The 27421-nt window shown below is 45.6% G+C and overlaps 1 protein-coding gene across 2 annotated transcripts in view; it reads right to left on the reverse strand.

The window, feature by feature from the left end:
- Window positions 1-749: 749 nt before the first annotated feature.
- Window positions 750-27421, reverse strand: part of TNR (tenascin R) — a 79470-nt gene continuing 52798 nt past the window's right edge. Inside the window, exons 17-21 of one of the 2 annotated variants that reach the window (XM_026509298.3) lie at window positions 11967-12118; window positions 10441-10537; window positions 6200-6361; window positions 1826-1989; window positions 750-869 (exon numbers count right to left, since the gene is read on the reverse strand). In XM_026509298.3, the coding sequence (XP_026365083.1) occupies window positions 750-869; window positions 1826-1989; window positions 6200-6361; window positions 10441-10537; window positions 11967-12118 (695 nt within the window). Of the gene's footprint in view, window positions 870-1825; window positions 1990-6199; window positions 6362-10440; window positions 10538-11966; window positions 12119-23294; window positions 25321-27421 lie in introns of those variants that run through there. The other variant, XM_057315544.1, reaches the window with a different exon arrangement.

The following is a 27421-nucleotide window of genomic DNA, read 5'->3' on the forward strand; positions in this document are numbered from 1 at the left end:
TCCCCCTTTGGGCCACAAAGGAAGTTCTGTCTGGTTGACCCAAGAGAGGGAGCAATGACTTATGACCCTCAGGGAACACAGCCACTGTGCAGCCTCAGACCAGGTGTGGACAATACCTTGGGCTTGTGGGGCCATGGGGGTCTAAAGGTGGGATGGATGGAGGCACAGGATTGCTTGGGGTTGTTCTTAAGAGGCCACTGTTCTTAAAAGGTAATAGGACACTTGGCTGGTAAGAGTGTCAGAAAATGAGACTCTTTGGCCCATTAAAAAGGACTTGGGTTTCTGGGATGGGGTGAGGTTAATCTGTTTCCTCTGAAGGGGTATTGATGGCAGAGCTCTCTTCCCGAGGCTTCTCCCAGGGTCTGCTGTGAGAACCTGGCCATCCAAGGCAGCGACCAGAGCACGAACACCTGGAAATGAAGGGCAAGCCTAGGAGGCCAGGAAAAGAAGGCCCGGTGCCATAGCCATCTGACCCCAGGACTTGCCTTTAGGTTGGTCTTTTAAAACATTCCAGACTTTCCCTCCTGGGTGGGAAAGGAGGGGAAGGTTCAGGATGACTGGGTGGGAGGGAGCATGGGGACCGAGGCCCAGGCCCGGGACAACAGACACCACGAGCAGCTACATCCTGTTTCCTCCAACACCCTTCCCATGTTGCAAAGCACAGTACTCTCACCCCCCACCCCTTGTTTCATATTATAAAATACAAACAAATGACAGAAAAGGTCAGTGGGCCCACGGCTGCCCGCTGCTCAGAACCGCAGGGACCGCCGTGTCCTCCCCGCCGTGAGACCGTGCTTGTAGGGACGCATCTTCATCTCCACAAAAGGGATGGAGAACTCGTGGCCTTTCCAATGGTACCAGTTGATCCCCTGGGACGGAGAAAGACACGCATGTCAGGTCACCACCTCCCCCCAAGGAGACACCCAGCTTGAAGAGGGAGATCACCAGGAGCGGGGAAGCCAAGATGAGGATGTAGCCATTCCATTAACGGGAGGCTTTGCGGGGAAGCTTTGCTGGCCAGCTCCCGATACGGTCGAAGGAGCTGGGTCTCTTTCCAGCTTTTCTTTTTAAGCATGCCTGTGGCCTGAGTGTTCATCAGGACTGTACGTCAGGTCATTTCTTACTGCCAGCTTTATGTTGTTGGCTTTTAAGATTTGCATGCACCAGTTATCAGTGTTGACTTTCAAAAGCCCAATAGTATGTGAGCATTTTGCAGAGAAGGATTGGGTTTGACTGCTCACTCCTGATGGGAGAGGCAGGTAGTTTCCACCTATGGGTGACCAGCCACCTTGGTTGGCTCAGGACTGAGGGGTTTCCCTGGCTGCTGGCCTTTGGGTGCTAAAACTGGGAAAGTTCCAGTTGGTCCAGTTGGTCACCCTATCACCCAGCCCAGCCTGTGGACTTGTAGTCTCTAATGGGGAAACACAGTGCAGTTTATACTGGTTTTCTGATCTCTCCTTTCCTGGGACCCTTCTTTAGATGAGGCTGAGCCTCTGAAGGTGTCCCTGAAATTGAAAAGCTCTCCATGGGATGGTTTAGATGAGGAAATGAAATGGAACGTACCGGGGGTCAAGGGACTTCTCTGGGTGAGTTCTAGCTCCTGGGTCCGGATGCTTTCTTTCCCTCCTCTGGCTTTTGCTTTGTCCTGCCCTTTCTCCAGGGCCTGCATTACTTTGCTCTTCATGATAGTCCTTTCTCAAGACTGACATTTTTTTTTTTTAACCAAGGGAAATGTAAGACCCACTTGTGCACTGAACACGTAAAGCTAAGGGACCGTGGGTTCCACAGCCCTGGGTCATTCATAACGGCGGCGAGCTTCACCTACCTGACTGTGCCTGGACTCTCCGTATTTCCCGTTGAGGTTGGTCCGGTGGCAGTTCTTATACCACCAGGCCCCCTTGTAGGACATGGCGCAGTTGGTGACCGCAACATCATTGTCTCTGTCCTCTGTGGAGAAAGGGCGTCCCTGATGATAGCTGAGGGAGTCCCCTGTAAAAAAAAAAAAAAAAATGGATGCTTTCGTAAGGCCATCGATTTGTCCTCCTTTTGTCAGGATTGTCTGGACATTTGACCCACTCCCAACACACCTAGCCTCCACTTAAGGGACTTTCCATTTACCTCTCCCATTTCCTGTTTCCTCAGTATGGAACTCTTATTTCACCTTACCCCCGGGTCAGCTGCTTCCTTGCTGCCCTCTGCAACTCATTTCCTCATCCCTCCCACCTTCTGCTCAGAGCTCTGTCCACTCAGTCCACCTCACACCCCTCTCTCTTTCCTTTAGGCCTGAATTGGGCACCAACATTCATGATTCCTTTGTCTCCAAAGGAGACAGTGATGAGCCATGGTGACTTGAGTCAATCTGGGTTACCACCATGCATCCATGGCCTTCTCCATGGTTTATTAGGCCTGGTCAACCCTCACCCAAAACCCCACCTTCAGAACTTGGTGCACCATGCAAAGAGGGATCTCAGCAAGCTCAGGTTCCTGTCCATGGGAGAAAGCATGATGAGAAAATCCTAATCATGTCCGAGAGGTGGCTGGGAAAGGCAGGGCTGTATCTTGCAGAAGTTCACATACGGGGTAGACTATTTGGAGATGTGGTACGATCTCTAGTCTTAGAGGCAAACAGAAGTGATTGGCTGTTGTCTTGCTACGAGGTTGTGCAGGGGACTCATATGAATTGAGTGTTTGAGGCGAGGGATCAAACTAATTAGTTTATAATTTTCAGCTGAACTTTTGGTGGGACTTGTGGTTGGAGATGTCATGAAGGGGCTCATGCTGTGGAATGAATGTTATTGTAGATGCTTCTGAGGTTACTTTAAGCTAGGAAAGACCACAATTCTGGGCCATCAGTGGTATCTGAGTCCACATTCATGGTGGCCATTCCATGGCTTCCCACCACAGCTTAACTCTGAGGGGATGATCTTTATTCTATGAGGAAGCCTGATCCCCTCAGGGAAGTCGGATCCCTAACTCAACATATCATGTCTCTGTCCCATCCTTTTCATTTTCTCCTCCCAGGCTCCAAGGAGTCTGGTTTTGTGTCCATTGAGAACTAATCCCACTACCTGAAACTCATTTTTTTTTAAGATTTTTATTTAATTATTTGAGAGAGAGAGAGTGAGCAGAAGGAGGGATGAGGAGCAGAGGGAGAGGGAGAAGCAGACTCCCTGCTGAGTGGGGAGCCCCACGTGGGGCTCGATCCCAGGATCCTGGGATCATGACCTGAAGTGAAGGCAGACACTTAACTGACTGAGCCACCCGGATGTCCCCCTTAAACTCATTCCTTCCCATTTTTTCCAGGTCCAGAAGAAGGTGGAAAAGATTTATTTTTTTCTTTTTCATATATATATATACACACACATATATATACATATATACACATATATACGTATATATACACATATATATACGTATATATGAAAAAATGAACTATATATACATATATGTATATATTTTTTAGCATATTCACCTCCTCCAATCCTAAATCATATTCCTATGATTTAGCGTTAAAACTTCTTGGATTAATCCTACTCTCTAGTGACCCTTTCTTTACCATCAGTTCCACTCTGTTGCCTCTACGCACCTCCTATCTTCTCATCTCCTGCTTGCCCTTCTGTAATCTAGAATTTGCTCTCAACCGTGGCCGTGGAACAATGCTCTCCAGCTTCCGCTCCAATGTTGCCTGCTGCTGCCTTGGATAGATCCCAGCATTGGTCTTTATCTCCTCCCCAAATCCGGCTTCCCTTCCCATTTCTGTCTCAGACCCACCTCATATATTCAGTACATTGTCTGAATCTTGGTTTTTCTCTCTCAAACCGCTGTTCAGATTTATACCTTTCTCTTAATTCCTGACATTAGTCAAGTCTCCTATTATCTCCCACCAGGATTAATGCAGTAGCTGCTGGCTGATCTCTGTTCTTCACTCAGATTTACTCTATCCAGTTTATGGCCGTCACATTGATCTTCCTAAAACCCCCAAATCCAAAAGACTTGGGACCTACCATGGCTCCCCACTGCTCACCATAGTAAGACTGCTCCCCTGGGTTTATGGCCCTTACTCCACCAATCTTCTTTCTGTTTCTTCTGAACTCACATCCTGCCCCAGGGAGCCAGGCCCTCAATGCCTGCCCTCCCTCCATGGTAACTGCTCCTTCCATGACTTCTCTTCCAGGGTTTGCCTTCCCTCACCATGGGGACCCTAGTCAGATGTCCCTCCTTCCTAGGCCAATGAACGCCTGGTAAGCTGGAAGTGAGTGCCATTTCTTTTGTGGTTCTTTTTAAAACAATAGATGTTTAGTTCTTGCAGAGGCCATGTCTTATGCTTCTTTTGAGTCCCTGTAACTTGCATCATGAACTTCTAGGGGTTGCTCAACAATCTCTTATTGATAACTTGATTTGGAGTTTTCAGCTCTACTCCAGTTAGAGTCCCAATGAGAGACTTAGATTTTTGTAGCCTTGAGAAATGGGAACAGGAGAAAAGGCTGAACATGGATTGGAGGCCATGGGATGGATTGTTGCCAGTAGGGCCAATAAAATGAGCAACAAGTCAGGATAAAGGCCAGGGGAATTGGGCAGCGGTAAGTGCCAGAAAGAAAGGATGGGCTCTTCCCCACTGGAGACCTTTTGGTCTAGAAAGAGCAACCATTGCGTAGAGTTGCCCAGAGGAGGGGGCAGCCTACAGAAGCCCAGGTTTTCATCTTTTGAGGAAAACGAACTGAATATTTGAAGGGAGGGGTCAGACTGTAATTAATTTATGGTGATCGGTAAATTTGCTGGCAGAATTTGTCTAGGAGACATGAGAGTACAATGCGGTGCCACGGTCCTGCCCTCCGTGGGGCCCGGTAGCAGGAGGGAGCTGCGGGAAAGGCAGCAGTGCCTGGGCCCACGGGAGGCAGAGAGAAGCAGAGACCTGGAGCAGGTGGAGGGGGGGAGGACGCTGGACAGGGGAGCAAGGGGGAAGGCTTGCTTTTCTTCCTGTGGGAAGAATAAGAACGGCTTTTCTATAGGCACAATTCTAACCTTAGGGAGGTATCGTGTCAGGTTTTGTTGAAATGATTTAGTCTGACATCTCGTTTAATACACTCCATTTCAATGGCTCTTTTATGCCCAAAGTGTAGTACATTGGAGCTAACATTAGGGGCACCTCGAGCAGGTCTGACGGACTGCCATTGGGAATAATCTCCAATAAGAACAATAGCAAAGCGTGCCTTCCTACGGAGTAACAATACCTGGCCGAGAAGAGAAATACGTGGACAGATGCAGTAATTGGAAGGGCAACACCTTGATGATCTTCTTAATTCCAAGAGGCATAAAAAGGCTGCTAAAATTATACACTAGCATTTAGCCCTAAAGTTGGAGTTAATGAAAGGACCAATAACTCCGTGTACCAAACAGTAGAATGTTTGGCAAAACAGGTTTTCATGGAATGTGCTATAATAGAACCCAGGAAACAGATCGGCAAAGGCTAAGCAGCAGACTGGATATTATGTTCCGATAAAACTATTAATGCAACAGAGCTTATAGAGACGGTTGTCCTACTTAGTAGAAATGTCATAAAAATCTATACAGGATACGTGAGCCTGTATTTGGCTCTTGTGGAGGAATGAGAAGAAACGTGGCCAGTGAGGATCGTTCCAGGGCTCTTGCTCGCGCCTGAGGAAGGCGCTATGATGACTGCTGAGGGGAGGGGGTCCTCTCAGAATACGGAGGGGTCTGCTTTATTTCTATTAGTTGCAAGATGGTTTTCCTGGATGTCATCGCAGGGGGAGAGTTCTCGCCAGACAGTAGATGATTATGCTCTCGTTGGATAAGAGCCCATATTGATTAATCTAGACAAGAAAAATAATGCTTTGCCCTCACACTGCCCTTTATTTTTTTAACTTTAGAAGTTCTTTCGCTGCATTTTGCATCTTTTTCTGACTACTCCGTGAAGGAGGGCAGGCATCCTTATTAGGATTTTCCAGATCAGGAAACTGAAGTCCTGAGACATTGGTTTCAGGTCACCTGGGTGGTTAGGGACAGCCGGCACCGGCGCCAGCGATCCCCCGCGCTCCGCCCTGCTCTTGGCTAGCAGGGAATTCACACGTTGTGGGGGCGCCGCCGCGGCCCGGGGCAGTTCAGGCTTCGGCCGCGGGGGGCGCTGGTCCCGCCGCCAGCCCACCGGCCGCGCCCGGCGTCCGCTCAGGGGCCAGGGTACCTGCAGTGCCATTGTAGCCCCCTAGGCGCAGCTTGTACAGGTTTCTGCCGTCCTCCACCGAGAACTTGTCATAGTAGGCGAAGGCAGCCTCCTGGCCGTCCCGCATGTCCACGCGCAGCTCGTAGCGGCCCTGGGATGTGATCCTGTGTATGTTGTCCAGCCCTGTGGAGCAAGCAGAGAATGTAGGGGCGCTGTCCCAGCGGCTTTGGAAATGGCAGGGAATGGGACTGTGGCCGCGCAGTGGATGTTTCGGAGAGGAGGGGGATCCGGATCGCTTTTGCCTTCGGCCCTTCTCAGGTCATTTATCATTTATCAGACAGACCCTGCCAGACTCAGAAACTCCTCCTGCAAAAAGAGAAGCCCTGGTCCACCCCCACCCCCCGCCCCGCCCACCTCAGCTCAGGGGTCCTAACATCCAGTCTTGACTCAGTAACAGACAAACCTTGAGCCTCGGGATTCCTGGCCCTGTCTCCTAGCACCTCCCACTCCAAACCATGGTGTTGGGTAAAAATGACAAGACAGATTACATGGGCTTGAATTCTTGGGCTTGAGTGGTAGGAAGCCAGAGGTAGAAACACCTATCAGAGGAGTTGAGGACTGGCGCTAGGGGTCCAGGAGAGCCAGACATCCTACCATCGCCTAGTAGCCTGCAAAAGGGATTCTGTTCACCTTGCATGACACTGCCTCGCCCTTTCTCAGCCTCCAGCCCTCCTGAGGCTCCCAGAGCCAGGTCAGGGGATATTGCCATTTGCCTGGCCTCCAGATCCTTTCTGTCGAATCTACCTGCTACAGTTTGCTTTGCCATCTCTGCCCTGGTCTTCTGGGTGGTTATTTTCACCCAGCTGCTTCTCTTTGGGCTCTAAGCTTCCCGGGCCTTGGTCTAATAGATTCTCGTAAGGTGAAAACCTCTGTGAGCCCACATCCTCTTGGCAATGTTTTCTCATATATATTCCCTTGTCCGCTTGCCCTGGTTGGCAGTACTCGAGGACTTTCTGATTCTGACCTACCTGCCCAGACTCTGAAAGACTCGCCTTGCATTGCTGGTGATCGTCTGAGTCCTCCTGATCTCTATCTGCCTACTGAACGAGGTCCTCTTGCTTTGCTATCATATGTGTATCTATTGGAGTACGCCATGAGGAGAATAAAAGAATTGCAGCGATGGAAGGGAATTTAGAGATTACGGAGGCTAATCTCTTTATGGAAAAAGAGGTTGACATCCACACAGGTGATATTATTGGCTGAGGGCCACCTGGATCTTTCTGCTTCCCTATCCTGGAGATCTAAAGCTTCATTTTGATTATGAGTTGAGGGCTGTTTGCTGTTCGCTGGTTGCTGACCCACAACCTACCCTAGACTTGTGCTTGCAGTGGATATACTGGATCCTGGGGGTGCTTGCCCAGAAGCTCGTAATAGGTGGTGGACATGTCCCCCAGCTGCTAGATGCATTGGCTGCTAACAGCTCACAGCTGCCTTCTTCTTGGATAATTGCCCTTGACCAAATAGGAGTCACTTCCCCTTGGCAGCTACATTCTCCCTCCCCCATGCCCTGAACCTGACCACCATTAATGCCTGATGTGGGGGGTACAAAAGGCCAGACCCCTTGCCCTAGTGGGGACCAACTCTGAGGGACGATTCGTGCTCCAGAGCTTCCCTGAGAATCAGACTGAAGATCATCTCTCACCAAAACCACATTTTTGCACATTTTCCTCTGTTCTACCTTGCTTCCTCCATACCCCTACTCCTGAGAACACTCCCCTAATAAATCCCTTGAACAAGAATCTTTGTCTCTGGCTCTGCTTCTGGGGAACCTAAGTTAGGATATAAACCTTGGGTCATAGTTAGCCCCAACCTGAGTATTGCTGCCAAACTATAGATCACCAGGCCATGCCTCTATTCAAGAGCCCTCACTGGCTCCCTATTACCTATGGCATTATGTCAAGACTTCTCTTCCTCTCTCTAGGTACCATAATGTGCCTTCATTCAACCCACCTAACCTCATTTTCTTCTTTCCCTGTCCTGCACCTTTCCTCTGGTTGGATGGTTTCTTTACTATCCCATTTTCACATGTCAGAAGAACCCCTGCCTTCCCTCTTTTCTTGTCCCCTTCCCTCCTGCCTCCCCCACAAAGCTGACCCCTCCCCTCTCTGAGTATCTGTTCTCGTCAGTCGTTCATCGGTTGGTATAGTGTTTCTCAGTGTGGGATGGCCTCTCTCATGATAGGAGAAATACTTTGGGAATAAGGACTAAAATAACCTTAAACGTATAGGAGAAAGGTATTTCCAAGTTCTATTTCTTTCTTAATAGTGTAAGGAGAAACCTTAACTCGGATCCTAACCTTGACTCCCAGTCTCAGTTTGGTTCTAGTACTTTGCAGTGAAACACCCAACACTTGCTAACCTTCATTCGTACCACCCCCAGCAACATCAGGCTTGGAGCCCCCGTATTTAACTGTCATTTAATAATATTAATATTGTTTTCCCTTCCTTGTATGCATTTTTAAGTCTCCCTTTTATTTCGGCACATGATAACTAGCTTTCCATTTTGGGAAACGCTATGAAGTTTCTTTCACAAAACAGTCGATTTAATTAAATAAAGCAAGCGATATAGAGACAATTTAAGTGCAGGATAGTTCAGCTACTTCACAGATAATGTAAAAATCGTGGAAGCAGTGCACAGCGGCCAAGGTCTGGGGAACGTGAGCCCTGTCTGCCAGGTACCCCAATTTGTGTTCATTGCACTTGTCCCTCAAGCTGCATGCAAACTCCTAGAAGGTAAAAACACTTCCTATTCACTTGACTTCTCTCTCAATGTTCTTATCTTATAGTTTTATTACCTACATCAGCCAACCAGATCCGGGCATCTCCAGGCACTTGATAAATTCTTATCATTGATGGACCGATTGGAGCCTATCCTTTAAGTACCATCTCAGGCACCATAAGAGGCAAGGGATGAAAAGATGACTAAGATGTGGTCCTAGTTCTGAAAGAAGTTTCCATAGTATAGTCAGGACAGACAGAAAGAAAAATGGACACTGTGCTTTGCGCCCGCAAAAGAGAGAGTGGCCAAATTCTCCCATAGGCAGAGGGCGAGAAAATTGGGTGGGATAGGTTCTATGGAGGAAGAAGAGTTTAGTGGGTCTCTGAATATACACAGATGGGCACCAAGGAGTACGGGGAGGGGGGTGGTGGGCTGGGAGAGCGATCCTTGCAGAGGAAGCATTAGTGATTCTGAATGTTTGGAGTTTGGTGTTGGCGTGTGTATGGGGGTGGGGGCGAGAGGCGTGGGGTACTGAGTCGTGGGGAGCAGGCTCCAGAGGTAGATTAGAAAGGGTCTTGTACCTCAGCGAAGGGGTTTGGCTTTCAGCTGGTGGTGATGAGGAGTCACTGAAAGGGTTTACAGATGAGGTTAACCACTGCTCAGATTTTGGGTGTGAGGAAGACAGCCCCGTGACAATGGAGTGGTCCGGAGGTAGGGAGGTCAGGTAGGGACCTGTCTTGTGAGCATCCAGGAGAAAGACAATGAGGCCCGGATGACGTAGTGACCGGGATATAGAGGGGAGACTGCAAATAGGGAACCCGGTTATGCACCTGTCCCCCTGCCTCCCTGCACATATCACTACGAAAATCTAACGCAGAGGGAGATGCAGGTAATCAATTTACTACTTTCCGGGGTTGGCACCACTGCCACCTGCATGGATGGGGTGTGTATTCACCCTCCCACAGCAGCTCCATTCTCGATCTGCACCTCCCGCTTGTGGCAGACCTCTAGGAGATGGCAGGACACCTCTAAGGCTGTTTTCATTTTTCTCTTCCCTTGCCAAGTCAGGTAATAAGATTCCTCTGGGGAGCTGGGCAGGGCAACTCCCTCCCCTCTCTCCTGACCTGCAGGCTGGCTGGTGGGTGCCCGGCTTCCGAGAGGTGACCGGCCAGCTGGCTGTGTCCTGCGCCCCCTCCCCCACCAGGCAGCTCACTTCCTTTGTAGTTGCCTCATGTCAAGACCCATCAGCATACGAGACTATTAATGAGGATGGGAAGAGACAGAGCAAAGAGGAAAACACCACAATAAGATAAAAACAGATCAATAGTGGAGCCAAACAGAGCAAGAGGTACTGAAAGCAATTCACGAGCTGTCAACTTCTCAACAGACACGGCCTTTCTGATCAGCCCAGATGGACGCAGAAAGGAGAGAGACGGACGAAAAGCCAGAGCAGGGTTCCCAGGAAAAGCATAAAGGAGGATTACCCAGCCAAAACTCATCCTCCAGGTTCCCAAAGCCGACACGGTATTCAGCCCACTTCCGGAAAAAATCAGTTTGGCCATTCTGCCGTCTCTGGAACACCTGTGGGGGAGACAGGGGGAGAAACAAAGTGATGCTGAAGAAAATAAACCCTCGTGAGTAAAATCGCTGTAACTGCGTTTTCTAGCTGCCATGACATAGAGGCTCAGATAAGGAACGTTGCAGTACAGAGCTCGGTATTCACACAGCCGTTTTCGTAAGAGATGCTCAGAGCTCTTCCCTTGAAGCGCAGACGTCCCTGATGAAGAGGCCGGGGTGTGATGTTCACACTAACATGCACCCGTGCAATGTAGAAAGGATTCAGGATCCATCTCAAGCCCCCCAACTAGTCAAGGGGAAATAGGCTTGGCTCTCAAATTAATCTTTTTGCAGCACAGAGTGCAGCAGAAAGCATTTCTCCCCAAAAGAACAGGACCAGCTTCAAATCAGCTGGTAACTGGCATCATCCTATCGCAGGCAAAGCAACTACATATCACTCACGTTCCGAGCTGTTTAAGTGCTAATTTCATTTAACCTCCAATGCGTCAGCCTCGGCTTCAATTTCCAATTATGCTTTAAGAAGGAGGCACAAATATGTCAGAAACATAAAAGAAAATGTCTCCCAAGAGTAGCTTATGAGCACAGCCACCGTTTAACTCCATTAAAAATCTATCCATTTTGCACCAAGAAAAATCCAGTGCTGTGTGTTAGCGGTGCTAGAGGGGAACCACAGGAGGGCAGAGGGGCTGCGTGCACGCAGGGACTCAGCTAATGCTGGACTACTCTAGGGTCAGGCTGTAGGAACTCTCCCGTATGCATAGGGGGCTGCACTGCTAGAGGGGTCATTTCTGAGGCTGTCTTTTCTCTTCTTTTGTGTTGCCCTGTTAGCTGTGGAAGGAGGGTGTCTCTCTTTTCCTGAACACTGGTGCTTCTGGAAGGCTGTGGCAGCTCTGGGGAAGAACCAAGGAGGCCTGGGAAGATGGGGACAGGGATGGCCTTGGTTACTAGAGATGGCTATCCATGCTCTGCCCCTCATCGGCTCCCCCATATGCAGTCGTCCCATAGACCTCCCCCCTGAAGCTCACCTCTTCTGGAGAGGACCCTCCTCCCACAGAGGACCCACCCCCTCTGTTCCTCTGCTGTAGCTGCAGCCTTCAGCAGGCAAGAGCCCTGGGCCTATCAGAGCCACTCCTCCCTTTCCCTGGCACCCTCCTGTATTAACTATCCTCGCAGAAGGAACAGTATTCCTGGGGCTTCTTCACTGGGCCAGGTCACTGCTGCCTCGATATGCGTCATCCTTCCAGTGCTTAGCCAAACCTATGACTGGGCTGCTGAGCAAGGGCCCAAGGCAATGAAGAGCCCCGACACAGACAGGTGGGGGATGGATGAAGACTGGCCAGAGGATGGTGAAATTTGGATCCATAGGCACTGAGACAGATGGACTAGACACCAAGGATGTTCGTGCGTATGGAGAACAGCCACAGGTACTTACAATCCAGCCACCCCCGTCGGTGGTCATGTCACAGTACACCTGTAACTTCCGGCTTAGCTCCCCATTGAGGAAGATGGTGTAAACCCCACTCAGAGTGTCTCCGTTCATCAAATGCTGGGCACAGTCTTGAGGATGAGGAAACACCCGGCCCCCTGCATAGGAAAAGAGGCAATTTCCAGAAAGGATCCTTTCTCCTACACTGTGTAATGACACTTTGGATTGGAGAAGGTTGTCGAAGGCCTTGCGGTACTTCATCAAGAGCTGTAAGAAATCTTTACTGGATCTCAAGCAGTGTGTGGGAACCCCGCATCAACCCACATTCCCCCTCTCTAACTGATGTTGGATTTATCAAACAGTATACAGTTTTAGGGATCTGAGGACCAAAGATCGGGGTTCACAGTCTGGCTCCTTCTCTTACCTATTTGTTTGGCTTTAGGCAAATGGCCTGACTTCCCTGGGTATCAGTTTTCTTAGTAATAAAATGGGGCTGATAAAAACATCCCCTCCCCCCACGAAGGATGAAAGCGTGTTAATGCAGCTAGTGGGGTTATTCAGGGGATGATTACAGCATGGGCCATAATAGATCACTCTAGGGCCCACCTTTCTTTCTTTTTCTTTTTTTTCTCAAGATTTTATTTACTTATCTTAGAGAGGGAGTGAGTGTGCGCATGAGCGGGGGGAGGGGCAGAGGGAGAGGGAGAGGGATCAAGCAGACTCGGCTCAGCACGGAGCCCGACACGGGGCTCGGTCTCACGACCCCGAGATCATGACCCGAACCCAAATCACGAGTTGGATGCCTAACTGACTGAGCCACCCAGGCATCCCAGTAGGACCCACCTTTCAAAGGGATGACCGGCATTAAGCAGAACCTTCTGCCGTCCTCACAGCAGCATGAAGGAATGCCTGAACAAGCTTAGAGTTCGTAACAAGACGGATGTCTACTCCTTGCACAAAATAATCTCCTGATCGGACTAAACAATCAAACAGCCGTGTTTTACAGTCCAGCTGAAGTTGAAGGAAAGGGCAGGGGAAATAAATTGCTGCTCATCTTTCAGAGAGAACAGCCCAATTTGTAGAACAATATCTAATTAGCTAAAAGAGAAGCTTAAATCATGTATCTTGAAGAGCTTAGCTTCGGGGCAAATTTTCATGCTTAGCAGGCAAGCCGAGAAGCAGAGATCCCACTGGAGGAGAGTTCAGGATTGCAGGAGTGGAAAGAGCAAGTAAAAGGGTGAGCTTGCCGTGTAGGGAAAAGTGGTTTGGGTGCTCTGCACCTATAATGAGGCTCAGGGTCAATGAAATGCGGTTGAGAGGTTTTGCATCCTTGAACAGCAGGAGTTACAAAGAGGCTGGTGGGGACCTCACGTGTCGGTCACCACAGTGACCCCTAGTGGCAGCACCAGCACGCTGTGGGTGTGCCAGAGGGCTGCTTGGAGTCAGCCGTGCGGGAGGGAGGTCAGAGCAAGTGGACAGCATAATGCCACACAGGGAAGGCGATGTCACATCCTCACTGAACGCCCTGGTCATCTAAGGCTCCTGTCCCAGATCATCTGTGAAGCGTCCTAGGAAGAGGTCGTCGGGGTTCAGCAGCTCTGTTAACTCCCAGCCCAGGGGCTGTCGGGCTGGCTGCCATACCGCGGTCAAGGTTCGCTCCCGTGTAAGGTAGTTCAGAACAAGGGCACTGCCTGCTTCAGGCATGGCTGCACCAGGGAGTAACAACACATTTCTATGGAACTTGTACTTGACAAAAGGTGTTTCGTTTCTACTGAATTCTTGCAAAAAACTTTGAGAGAAAGGCAGATTGTTATAGATCAGACAGATGGCTATTTTGCAGACAAGGAAACTGCACTGAGCAAGATCGCACAACTTCCACAGGTCACTTGAACTCAAGTTTTGAGACCCCAAGTCAAGCGCTTCCTGCACAAGGAATGTGACATGTATACAGTTTACAGGAGCTACATCCATCCATACTGAGTTCTTGATCCCACGTATTCCTAGAGGTTACAATTACGTGCCAGGGGACAGGTGCGAGCGAGCTCCTTCCCCCCTCCCTGTTACTTTGGGAGCACCGTGATTATGCCCTGGCTCCCAGGCCTTTCTCCAGCTGGTCTCTGTAGCAACCCGTCTGTCTGCTTTCCTTTCTCCACTCTTCTCTTGTTGCCGGACTTTCTCATTTTATGAGATCAGCACAAAATGTTGTTGGGCTTCAGCTCAATCCTACCTTAGGCACTAAATAGTTGTTTTTTTTCTGAATCAGTTTAGCTCCTTAAAGGGGCCAGAACTCCCAACTTTTTTTCCAGTATCCCAAATGTCCCCAACAGAACATCTTCCTCCAAACGTCAAGTGACAACCTCATATAAATACAAGCCAAACGTCAGAATAGGTAAGTAAATGACGTTTTACAGGTTTCTTCACCTTGATGATGTAGATTATTTAATATTTAAGTTATTGATACTTTAAAAAGGTTCAAACACGTTAATTGCCTTAAAGGTAGACCTACCAAAAATAAATAGTGTAATTGAGATGGATTGCCCTGGAGATGGATTGCCCTGGAGAAGTTTTTAAATATCTAAAAAAATGTCATATAAAAAAGGCATTCGTGTTTTTTAAGTCAGAAAATGGGAATAAAATCAACTTAAGAAAAAAGGGGACTTAAGTGGTGTCGAAAGTTTGGATGAGATGAAGCTTCCAGACTGTACCCTGGGAGAGGAAAGGCTGTGTTTTGGTCCTTCTGGGCCCCCACACGGGGCTGGTTGGTGGAGGGACTCACCGAATGTGTGCAGGGGTGATGCATAGCTGTTGGGTACACCTGTCTTACCTCGGACAGATTGCAAGGCCACCTGGTTGTTCCTAGATTTGATTTAGTCTGTGGCATCAACAGAAAGACAATCAACAAGCATTTTGCCGGTGCAGAATATCAGGAGCAGCGACTGGGATTTTCACATCCTGGGCCCTTGGAAAAGACACGTCTACCACGAAACCACTCTTCTCCACCTCTCTCTGACCCTCACTATTGCCAGAGTTTTGCCTCCCTCCACTAGTCCTTGATCAAATCATTATTCCTTTTCACCAGACGAGAGGAGGCAAAGGCTCATTAACTATTCCCAAATGGTTAAATTTATTTATTAAAATGCAGATTCCTGGGTTCTGCAGCAGGCGAACTGAGTCAGAATGTTGGGGGGTGACAGAAGATCAGTGTCTTACCAGCTCTCCTCAGATGAGTCTAAAGAGCAGCTGGATTTGAACCCCACTCTTTCTCTGGTACATTTTCCTCTTCTCAGAGAGGCCAAGTGGTGGAATTGGTAAGCTAGACTATGCCTCGGAGTGGCCTGGTGGGCTGCTTTCTCTGCATAGGTCCTATGCTCTAGTGACTAGATTGAATGTCTCGGTCTTTCTGTCTCTTCCTCCCTCCCCTCTTTTCTTCTCTTCTCTCCCTTTCTCCATTTCCTTTCCTGTCTTTCCCAGTAGGTGTGTCTTTTTATTTTTAAGATTTATTCATTTATGAGAAAAAGAGGGAGAGACTGTGAGTGAGCAGAGGGGGAGGGGCAGAGGGAAAGCAGAGAGAGAATCTCAAGCAGACCTCCCCCTGAGAACAAAGCCCGACACGGTCGTGGATCTCATGACCCTGAGATTATGACCCGAGCCGAAATCAAGAGTCAGACACTTAACCACCGCCTGAGCCACCCAGGTGCCCCCCAGTAGGTATGTCTTGAGTGGGATGGTCCCAAGATTTAGACTGGGTGGCATGGGAAAGAGAGGGAATAAGAGATTCTATTTATTCTTGAGTTTAAACCTTGTGTTCCAGTTTTCCCATTGGGTTCTGCTTTGAGGGTCGTTAGACCTTGGCTTAGCTGATAATCACTGACTCTTGCTCTGCAGGGCTCCCTGGCATGTAGACTGTGATTTCATACATTCTTAGGAGATTGTCGGGACCGAGTTCAGGCATCCCTAGCTCTCTGGATGTCACACCATCTAATGTCATCAGAAGCTCACCTTTCACCCTAACATAGATCATTTCAATAATTCTTCCCAAGGCAGAAATTTTAGGACAAAGAGCTTTTGGACTGGAAGGCTTTTGTTTTCTTTTGTACAATAACTGGGGCCTGGCCTGACAAAGAGACTTTTTTTTTTTTTTTAAAGCACAAGCTGTGGTGATTACCAAGTTAAGAGGAAAGCAATGCCAAGTGATCGGTACACTGAAATGTCTCATGGTTAAGTGTTTCTAGATGTAATTGTGAGATCAACAGGACTGGGGCACTCACCGGAAGAATTGCTCAGAAATTGGTTTGTGTTAGGCCTGCGAAGGCTGAGTGCTGAGTGGGGTGAAGTGAGCTACGTGACACACAGCACAGTCAGATAACCCCCAGGCGGCTGGGAGTGAAGGAGGAGACTTTTCTGTCCCCGCCCTATTCCTTACTTGTTTTATGTTCTTGGATGCAGTCTTTAAAATGGTCAGAGTTGATGGCTTTGGAGAGCATCTGCCTACTGCCCCCTCTTATGGCCTTAGCATCAGGACCGGAGCCATGATGGCAGCGCTTCCCTCTGAGGACAGCCTCAGCAGATATCTGTGCACCTGCACGGCACAGTGTGCTGCTCCACAGAGGGGCCGGTGACTGCCTCTGGCCACCAGCGCTTAGACTGTTCTCCCCAGAAGTGGGTTTCTGGTTGGCAGGTTTGTGGAGGGCGAAGTTACCTGTTCAGCCCACACGGGCTGTGAAAACCTATCACTTTAACAGCATCTTCTTCTTCTTCTTTTTTTCTTTTTTGTTAAAGATTTTATTTATTTATTTGACAGAGACAGCCAGTGAGAGAGGGAACACAAGCAGGGGGAGTGGGAGAGGAAGAAGCAGGCTCATAGCAGAGGAGCCTGATGTGGGGCTCGATCCCAGAACTCCAGGATCACGCCCTGAGCCGAAGGCAGACGCTTAACCGCTGTGCCACCCAGGCGCCCCTTTAATAGCATCTTCTAATTCATTTACATGTTTATTCTTTTATGTATTCATTCAACGAACATATGGGGGCATCTGTTGGGTTTTAAATCCTGGGCTAAGAGGTAGGAATATAAAAAATAGAAGGACGCAGTCCATCTTTCAGGTTGCTTACACTCTGGTGGGAGAAACAGACATCTATCTTTCCAAATTTTAAGTGCTCTGGGAAAGAGATAAACACAGGGAACTACCAAAACGTGGAGGTGGGCATGTAGTGGAGCTTGGGGCTGGTGAGGGTGGGGTGAGCGGTGGAGCTTGGGATGGGGCAGGATTACCAAGTGCTAATCAGAAAGCACTTCTTATTTTAGGAACTGATGTAGAAGTTAACTACAAATTGTTGGGGGAAGGGTGTCCCAAATCTGCACAAAAAGCATGGCCTATTTGGGAAATTGCAGAGTTAGCCAGCAGCTGGGTTGGGGGGATAGGGAGAGCCTCAGGGAGGTAAGCGGGGACTGGATCATTCCATTCAAGGAGTTGAACCTTCTCAGGCAGACGACAGAATGAAGAGATCATTGATGGACTTTAAGCTCAAGTTTTTTAGACAGATTATTCTTACTGTGGGGTGGAGAATGAATTAAATGGGGGTAAGATTGAAGGTAAGACCCCATTCGAGAGGGAGTCTGGGAGGAGAGGTGACAAAAGCTTTTAAGGATGTAATGGGAATGGAGACTCAACTGGACAATAGACAATTTGGATGCCTTTACTCGAAGCATTTCTGAGGGAGGTCCTCAAGCTCTGCAGACCACCTGCCTTCTACCCACCTTGGGCAAATGCAATAAACTTCTGAATCTTCCTTTCAAAGATCAGCTGAAGGCACCCTTATACTAGGAGACCCAGCTCCATGGCATATTAGTTGGTCATAGACTGGCAGCTGTCAGCCTGGCCCCTCCCTGTGGCTCTTGATTGGACATGGCAAGGAGAGGGCTGGGTCATGGTACCGCCTCCTGACTGACCTTTTCCTGCCATTCTGACCCTAATTACATCCATTACCCATTTTTTAACGAGTGATTTTTTTTTATAATGTAGATGTGATCCTATCTCATCCTATCTCTCCCTTGCTAAAAACCCTCCAATGGCTTCTTCAGTGCAGTGGCTCCAATTGCAATGGCTTCTTGCAATTGGAAGAAAATTCAGAATCCTTACTTTGGCCTACAAAGCCCTGCGTGCTCTGGCTCTGCCTTGTATTCCCCGTCCTCTCTGGCTGACTTTTTTTTCTAATCTGCTGAACATGTCAAACTTATTCCTCCTTTGGGATAGAGTAATTACTCCTACTACGTCTGGAATGCTCTTCTTTGCATGATTCACTCTCATCATTCAAGACCTGGCTCAAATGTCTCAGCTCAAAGGGAGGCCTTTCCTGACTATCCTAGTTGAGGCCAGAGTCTGCGATAGGGGAAGGAAGTGACAATCAGAAAATGCTTCCTCCCATACAAACTGTCCTAGAAGTTCTTTTTTTTTTTAAATAATATTATCACTACTTGAAATTGCCCTATTTCCTTCCTTTGTCCATTCCCAACTGCCTCACTCCCTTGAATGTAAGTTTTAGGAGAGTAGACATCTGGCTCATCTTGTTCATCACTTTATCCTCAGAACTTAGAACAGTGTTTGACCCACGGTAGATGCCCAAACAATATTTGTGAAGTGTATCATGCCACGTGAGCGCTACATCCACCCCTATGATTATGAAAAGGGAAATTCAAATTAGATTTTCTGAAAACATTTGGGACAATACAGTTAAAAATTGGCCAGATCAAATCCTGTGTATAGTTACATGTAAGGCCCTTCTATAGCATTCACAGTGCCATCTTATAGCCTTTGGCAGACAGTTTGAGGTTTGACAAAATCCACTGCCCTCTGTCCTATAGAGTGATCACACATCCCTGTCTTACTGAATAGCATAAACAATTATATGTAAGTAAATTTAAAGACTTAGATGAAACGGACCATTTCCTTGAAAATCACCATCTACCCAAAGTCACCCAAGATGAATGGATAACGTGAATAATATTGTAACTATTAAAAAAATTGGATCTGTAGTTAAAACCTTTGAAAAAGAATCTTCAGGCTCAGATGGCCTCATTATTCATTCTAGCAAACGTTTAAAAAAGGAACATCGCCCATTTTATACAATCTCTTCCAGAAAATGGAAGAGGAGGGAACATTTCCAGTCCATTCAGGAGGGCCAGCATTACCTGATACGAAAACCAGACAAAAACAGTACAAAGAGAGAGTAGGTTAGAAAGAAGTTTTGAAGTTCTGTTGTTTCTCCCCCATATTGTCATGAACTAATCATTACCTACCTCTTCACATGTACTTGGTTCCTCTCTAATGCACCTGTAATAGACACAGCAGCTGATAACCCCAAAGGTACATGAGATCACAGGCCAGAATACCCACCATTAGAGAGTAAGACTACCAAGAAAGAAAGACCACAGGCAGTGTGACCGCCATCACCTGAGGCAGAATTATTAGACTAGTGGGTCCAAGGTTAAATTAAGCACAATATGTCACCTTTTTAAGGAAGTAAGGAAGGATATTAACAATATGAAAAAAGAACAAAAATTCTGAATAATTAGTAGAAATATTAGGCATGAACATTATAATAGTTGAAGGTAAGAACTCCATGGATGGGATGAATGGGGGATTTAGACTGAGCTGATCACAAATAAATGAATTGGGTGATCAGAATGAGGAACTTCTTGAAAAGATTAAAAGTAAAGATAAAGAAAAGAAAACATAACAACAAAGTTAAGAGATTTGGAGGAGAGAATATACATTCCAACATCTAGCTAAAGAAGTCCTAAAAAGGGGAAATAAAAACAGAAAGAAACGTTTAAAGAGATAATGAAGATAAATGCCTTAGAATTAAAGATAAAACACCTCAGATTTAAAGGGCTTTCAGAGTGTCAGACTAAAGATAAAAAGAAAAACAAACCCCAAGACATATAGAGATGTGGAAGACGGTAAAAAAGAAAGAAAAACGTTCTAAAAGCTTCCAGAAAGAGCAGACCGCCTCCAGAGGGAACAAGGATCAGACTGACATCAGATTTCTCAGTGGCAATACTGCATAAAGAAAGACAATGGAATACTTTAAAATATGAAGGAAACCAATATTTGAATCTGGCATTTTATATCTCTGGTCACATGGCAGTTCAAATGTGAGGGTTTGATGAAAAAATGCTCTAGGCATATGAGATTTCGTGGGGTTTGCCTTACAAAATCCTTTACGGAAAAGCTAGAGTAAGCACACAATTCAGAAGCGTGACGAATGCTAAAGATCTGAAAAGTAAGGGTGATTAAATACTTAGTAAAATGTCTTACTTTTGCCTTAAATAAAAGATTATCATAAAAGAAGAGGAAAAAAAGAAAGCCTATTTATAGCAACTCACAGCCCAAATCTAAACAGGGTTTGTTTGAGGGCAGGTAAAAGGAGGGAGTGAGGAGGAGTCCAGAGGGGTTTGAGAACACGCTCCAGTACCTGGATTGCTGCAGAGAAGATTTACTGATCTATTTAAGAAATCAATAGGGACACAGAAATATGAATATGGATCTTAAGTCTAAAAGCTGGTTCCTTGAAAATATTAATATTAAAAAGACCGATTAAGAAATAAAGAGAGAGGCTGACAAAAATAAAACGAAAAAGGGAAAAGAGCTCCAGATATAGGAGAGATTAAAAATAAAATCTCTTGAAGAATTATATGCTATTGAAATTTAAGACATAGGTGAAGTGAATAAATTCCTAGAAGGTTATAAAGCATCGCAACTGGTGCAAAAAGAAACTGAGACTTTGGCTAGATGAAGTAGAAGTACTAGTCAAACATCCCACATTCCTAAGACAAAGAGAAACAACCAAAACAATAACAAAATAGCCCCAGGTGGTTTTAGTGATGAATTCTGCCGAAAGTTATTCCAAAAAGAGTACAAAAAAGCATGAACACTGCCCAGACTTTTCTTTTAAATGAAGCTAGTGAAACATGGATTTCACAACTCAGTCAGGAGGCACGTACAAGAAAAAATGTGTAGGTCAATTTCACTTATGATTGTAGATGTAAGTAGACTAAACAACATTTTAGCTAATCAAACCCAGTGCATTAAAAAAAAAATCACATTCAGGTGAGGTTTCTCCTAGGAATGTAAAGAAATGTATCAAAAAATCTATTGATGTACTTCATCTCATTATTAAGATAAAGGATAAACATATAATTAACTGAACTGATGCAGAAAAAAGCCATTGGATAACGTTTAGCAACAAAGCTTATCACAAAAACTCTTAGCTTCAAATAGAAGAAGATTCTGTGACTTAAATGTTTTAAACTTCAAATCTAAGTGAATATTATCCTGGCTTATTTAAGATTAGCCAATTATATATTTATTTTATTGTAGAAAAGCTTCAATAGTTGTTTTTTTCCCCATCCAAAGGAGGTCTAAAAATAAAGACCTAGCAAAAAGTATGCAACACGAAGCTGCAACTAAGCATTCCTTTTAAGAATGGGAACGAGTCAAGGTTACCTAGTACCACTGTTCAGCAGAACATAGTTCTTGAGCTCCCAGCTCAAGGAAAGAAAAATAAATAAATCAGACGCATAAGGATTAGAAATATATAGATAAAACCATAATTATTTGTAAATGATATAAAATATTTACTTAAAAACATTAACAGAAATAATAGATAATTAGAATTAATAAAAGAGCTCAGCAGGATTGCTGGGTATAGGATCAATATACAAAAATCCATAGCATTTTCCCATATCAGCAATAACCAACTAGAAAATAATTCTTCAAGTTCGATACAAGTCACCAAGCAATAAGACATTATAAAATGTTTAGAAATTAGCCAAGAACATAATGTTATAGAGAAATACTTAAAGTCCTATGAAAGAACACAAAGATGATTTGAATGAAGATATACTGTATATTTTCAGAAGGGATGACTTAGTATTCTAAAGGCGTCAGTTCTCCCCAAATTACTTTATACATTTATTGCAATTCCAGCCTAAATTCAAGTTGAGATTTCTTTTGGGGAACTTGATAAACTTGTTCTGAGATGCCTATGGAAAAATGAAGGTCACCAAAGAGCTAAGTCTAATTCAAAAAAGAAAAGTGAGGGAAAACAGTTCCTTGTTTTACCAGTTATGGAGAGATTAATGTTAAGACATTGAGTAATAGATAGGAAAACACAGTGTAGTGTTGGCAAAAGAACAGATAAATAGACCACGGACTACAATATCGATGGAGTTCAGTTTGGAGATAGGTTCATGTACATATGGGAACTTAATATACAGGAAAGCACCACGAATCAATGGAGAGTAGATGGATTATTTAGTAAGTGATATTGAGGAAATTGGCTCACCATATAAAGAAAAGGAAATCTGCATCATAACTTAATACCATAGACTATACCATACTACAAAATAGACTAAACATGAAAAAAAATCTAGAAAGCTAAAAAAAGTACGTATAGAAGAGTACCTTTGTGTCCCACAGTCAGGAAAGACATGGAGACTTCAAAAGCTCAAATAATGGTAGCTAATACTTACTTAGCACCGGGACTCTGATAGAAAGATAGACTATGTGAACAGACAATTTACAGAAAAAGGCAACCTGAAAGGCTAACAAGTATAGACGAGATGTTTAAACTCAAACTTGTTATGATTTAAGGAAATTCATCTGGAAAGTGAAATATCAATTATGCCTATTAGACTGTCAAAAGTGACAAAGCTGGATCATGTCAAGTCCTTAGGAATGATGCATGTCATTAGGAAACAGGAGCTTTCCTGCACTGTTGTAGGGAGTGTAGACTAGAACAGCCATCCCAAAGAGCAATACTCCATCAAACCGTGTAAACACATACCCGTGACCCAGTCATTCCTCGTCTGGGTATATATCCCAAAGGTACTGCCTCACTGATTCATAAGTGGACACATACAAGGTATTCTCTGAAGCACCATTTGTGGTGCGGGAGGTCGGGGACTATCGGGGACTATCTGATGTCTGTCTTGGGAGAATGGGGAGGTAAAATGTGGTGGGTGAACGGCATGCAGTATGTTGCAATAGTTGGAAGCAGAAGACCAGATGCACGTATGACATGGATGGATCTTAAAAGCAGTGCCGGTGAAAGGATACAGAGTTTTAGTTATGCAGGACAACCATGTCCTGGAGATCTACTGCAGAACACAGAGACTATAGTTAATAATACTGTATTGTATGCTTAGCTTTCGCTAAGGGAGTAGATTCTTAAGCGTTATCAACACACACAAAAAATGTGAGGTGGTGGAAATGTTAATTTGCCTAATTGTGGTAATCATTTCACAGTGTATATCAAGTCATCACATTGTACACCTTACATACATAGTCTTTATTTGTTCTTACCTCAGTAGAAGAAATAAAAATAAACTAAAAATCAAACTAAAAAAATAAAAATAAATTAAAAACAGTGCTGAGTAGAAGATAGGAGAACAAAGGATGAGTTATGTAACCCAATACCATTTACATACGTTTAAAATATTTCTACTCAAAACTTTTCCAAGAACACATTTTTCGAAAACACATCGAAACAAGAGGGCACAAATTCAACACCTCAGAATGGTTGCATGTAGAAAGCAGAAGAGATGAGGGTAGGAGGACATCAATGAATAAGTACAGAGAGAGACCTTGTTGGAGGCTGACATCGGTGATATGAGAAAAACGGAGCAGTATGGTTAATTCAGACGTCTTCGCTGGTACCCACCCATCTATCCCCGTTGGACGTGGATGGGAATGGTATGTTCAAATGGGGTGCTTAGTGACCTGCCTCCTTCCACACAGTCAGGTGTCAAAGAAGGGAGAAGGTGGAATTCTTCTTTTGGGGGGGTTTGCTAATTTCAATGAAGCTAGCAGTCCGACTGTTTCTAGGTAGAGCAAAGAGAAGCCCTTTGGTTCCCTACTTTGGTGAAGCGGGGAGTGTGGTGTATATAAGAGTAGAGAGCGGTGGACAGTGGTCATTGGACTTCCCAACTAATAATTAGGCGGATTTGCATGACCCACTATCTGTTGTCCCAGGACCCAGGATTTGCCAATCATTATTAATTTTTACAGCTTCAAAAACTGAAGCTTGTGTTAGAGTAGACTCCCAGAGTTTTTGTGAAAAGCCCCAGAGAGCAGCTCAGCCTAGATGTGGGATAGGACTGGAGCAAAGGCAATAAAGAAAACTTCTCATTACTCATCTCTGGGCACCTCCAAAAATGATTGTCTTCGCTTAACCTCAAGGTCAAGACAACCTATTTTATAGTGTTCACTGTCTCTAAAGACAAGCTTTAGTGAGCGTCTTGTTTGCTTCTTACAGTATTAAAAGAGACAATGAAAGCTGCCTCTCAGAAGATCATTTCACCAAGTCTCCGTTGCTCTACCGGGAATATTTGTTTCCTCATTTATATTCATGTCTCTGAAAGACAAGTAGACCTTGAATGAAATTTCAGGCGACAGTAAATTATAAATAATGTATCCATATTTTTTCTCTTCCATACTACTTGTATTTAATTCCCCCTAGAGTCTTGTGCAAACACCAGAGACAAGAGGACAGGAAGCCATTAACATGATGGAAAGAATGAAACGGGTTTATACTATATGGCAGGATGGCAACAAGGGACGATATCTTGATCAAAGAAAGTTTTTGAGGTTTTGTGGGAGTGAGTTCTTTTCTTTTAGTTCTCTCTTTCCTTCTGTTTTATTTTTAAAAACATTGCAACTCTTTTCTAGACCATTAAGTAGACATCTGCTTGAAATGAGTCTCTTGTTTTGGCCCACCCAAGGCAAGATGAGGGTTTGTCAGTGGATGGAGGCCACGTAGGGGCCCAGCTCTAGGCTTTTTTGTTCCATAAGACAAGGCATAAAAAATGCTTAGAACGATCAGCTGAGATCAGCCCATCCTAAGAATAAGGTGCTGCTAAGTGGAAAGCTCAGGTACTGTCAATGGAGTCGGAAAGGATGCTGGTTACTAGCATGAAATTAATGAAATTAGCCTCTAAATCCATCAACCCTGATTTGCCATCACATAGGATGCTCTGGTGTTTTTCAGGCCTCTTGCTCAGCAGGAATAATTCATGGGGTCCAGACTGGCAACACTCCAATCTTTCAAGTAAGTGAAAAGATTCTCTGCTCTTTATTTTTTGTTTCCTTCTTCTTCTTTTCCTTCTTCTTCTTCCCCTTATCCTCCTTCCTCTTCTTCTCCTTCTTCTTCTTCCCCTTCTACTCCTCCTCCTTCTTCTTTTACCTCTTCTCCTTCTCCCTTTCTTCTTTTCAGGCAAACAAGGGCCCACAGATGGAGCATGCAGGATGAACTATGTGGCTCCCATGTGTGTGTGTCATGGGGTGGGTTGTCAGTGAAGGTCCTGTTAGAGACGCAGGGAGAAGATGAGCAGGGATGTGCTTGGCGTCAGGGGAGGCAGAATCAGGCTCAAGGCACAGCCACTGTGACCACTCTTCCCAGAAGAAGCCTAATCTCAAGGGATCTTTAGGAGATCCCTAAAAATCAGGGATGACAGGAGAGTCCTGGCATGAGTAACACCTGCCGTATACACTGGAGGCCCCTTCTCCTGGACTCCTCCTCGAGGCATCTGGCACAAGCCACCTATCAGGCAAACCCCAATCTTTCCCTTCTTGATAACATCCTGATTCCCACATTTAGGAAGCTGGTACTCTTGTAGTCTCTTCCTCCTTAATAAAATTTGCTTTTGGCAGGGGAGTTGGAGGACAGGGGGTAGAAAAGGTGGGGGAGGGGCCTGGCACAGGCAGTGAAGACTCACTAATGTTGACACGTGTAGGCTTAGTGTAATTTATTCAGGCAAATTTGCATTTGGGGTGGCAGAAAGAACCTGAAATTAGAGGGACTTTAGGAATCATACTCTGGAGGAAGTACCTCTTTGCCTGTCCCAACCCTGTGATGGATATTGAAAATCTCCTTCTATAGCTTTGTTTCACCAGAAACCTCTCTTCCATGCTCTACAGCTGGGATTTAACTATTCTATTCAACCAACATTTATTATGTCCACTATCTGTCAGGCTCTGTGCAAGGTACTTTCATATGCATTACTTCTGTCTGCAAACTTTTCATTCTGCAACCGGTCATTCCAGTGGGTTCTGATAAATCTCTAAGACAAAACCAGTAGGGTGTGGTACGCATCAATGACCTACATTTAAATTTGAGTTTTACAGTAATACTCAGCAAAGGTTTCCAAACTTGGACACATCTTTGCCATGTACCACAATAGTAGTGGCAAGTCCTTCTCTGGTACCCCAACTGTGCATGGAGCGGCTCAGTCAGTAACTACACTCATTATACAGGAACGTGGGCTCTTCGGTTTTTTTCCTTTTTGAGTTGGTATTGGTCATGCCCCAGGAGCCCAGTGTCAACTGGGTTTCATAAAAACAAAGAAACAAACACCTAAATATGTCCCGATGGTCCCTCTGCACTGTTCACCAAACAAAGCCACTACCCTGGCCTCCTTTCCAGATTTCCATGAATTGTTAACCTTCTGCTTATTGGATCTTGCTGGGGCTCCAGCTGGATCTGGGATTCCAGACCCAAACTGTTATACACCCCTGGGGCAGCTTCATGTAAGAGAGGCCAGTGGTGGGCACAGAAGCAGGTAAACTTTGATAGCCCAGGTGGATCTGGAGCAAGGCACAACTGCCAGGTGCTGCAGAAACCTCAGGCATATTATCACACTGCTCACAGCCACTAGCTGAGGCATTGCTAGGATAGGAACTGGAAGCTCATACTACACTGAGCAAGCACTGAAACCCATGCATTTTTGGGATGACATGATGAGTTGAGACCTAATAAATATGCAAATTGGGAGCTCTGTTTATGTTTCTGTCATCTGTGTCCTTTTATGGGAAAGAAATTCTTAATTCAGTGAAAAGCTCCAATCCATGGGTCTTTGGGTTGGAAAAGAGGACCATGGAAGACCCTTTAACCTGTGAATATGCAGGGAAGGGCTTGAACAAGAGAGGGTAGCACCTTGATACTGAGATAAGCCACACTGCGAAAGAACATGGAGGGTGATCATAATTGACTTCAGCCCCAAAAAGTGATCAAGTGTCCTCCAAGTTCCACTTGGTAAAGACCCGTCTTAGATTCATGTTTGGTTATGTAACCGAGGCTTATTTTTGTTTTTTAATTAAAAAATTGTTTTTCTGATTATTTGCTCATTGTAGATGCTTTGTAAGATATTGAAAATACAAAAAAGGAGGGAAAAGAGGACTCATTCCTAATCCCACTAACTTAACCACTGTTAACATTTTGGTGTTTTTGATCCAGTGTCCTGCTTTGTCATTTAGAACAAGTCTACAGGGAGAGGCACCTGGGTAGGGATTGGGGATCTTCTGTCACCTCCCTCATGATGGCGGGACCGGGCTCTGGGGCATGGGCAGGATTCCAGTCATCCTGGTACTCTGAGATGGCAGGCACACATGCATCTAGGGAGAAGG

This window comes from Ursus arctos, unplaced genomic scaffold (assembly GCF_023065955.2).
Source record: "Ursus arctos isolate Adak ecotype North America unplaced genomic scaffold, UrsArc2.0 scaffold_2, whole genome shotgun sequence".
NCBI classification, from domain to species: domain Eukaryota; kingdom Metazoa; phylum Chordata; class Mammalia; order Carnivora; family Ursidae; genus Ursus; species Ursus arctos.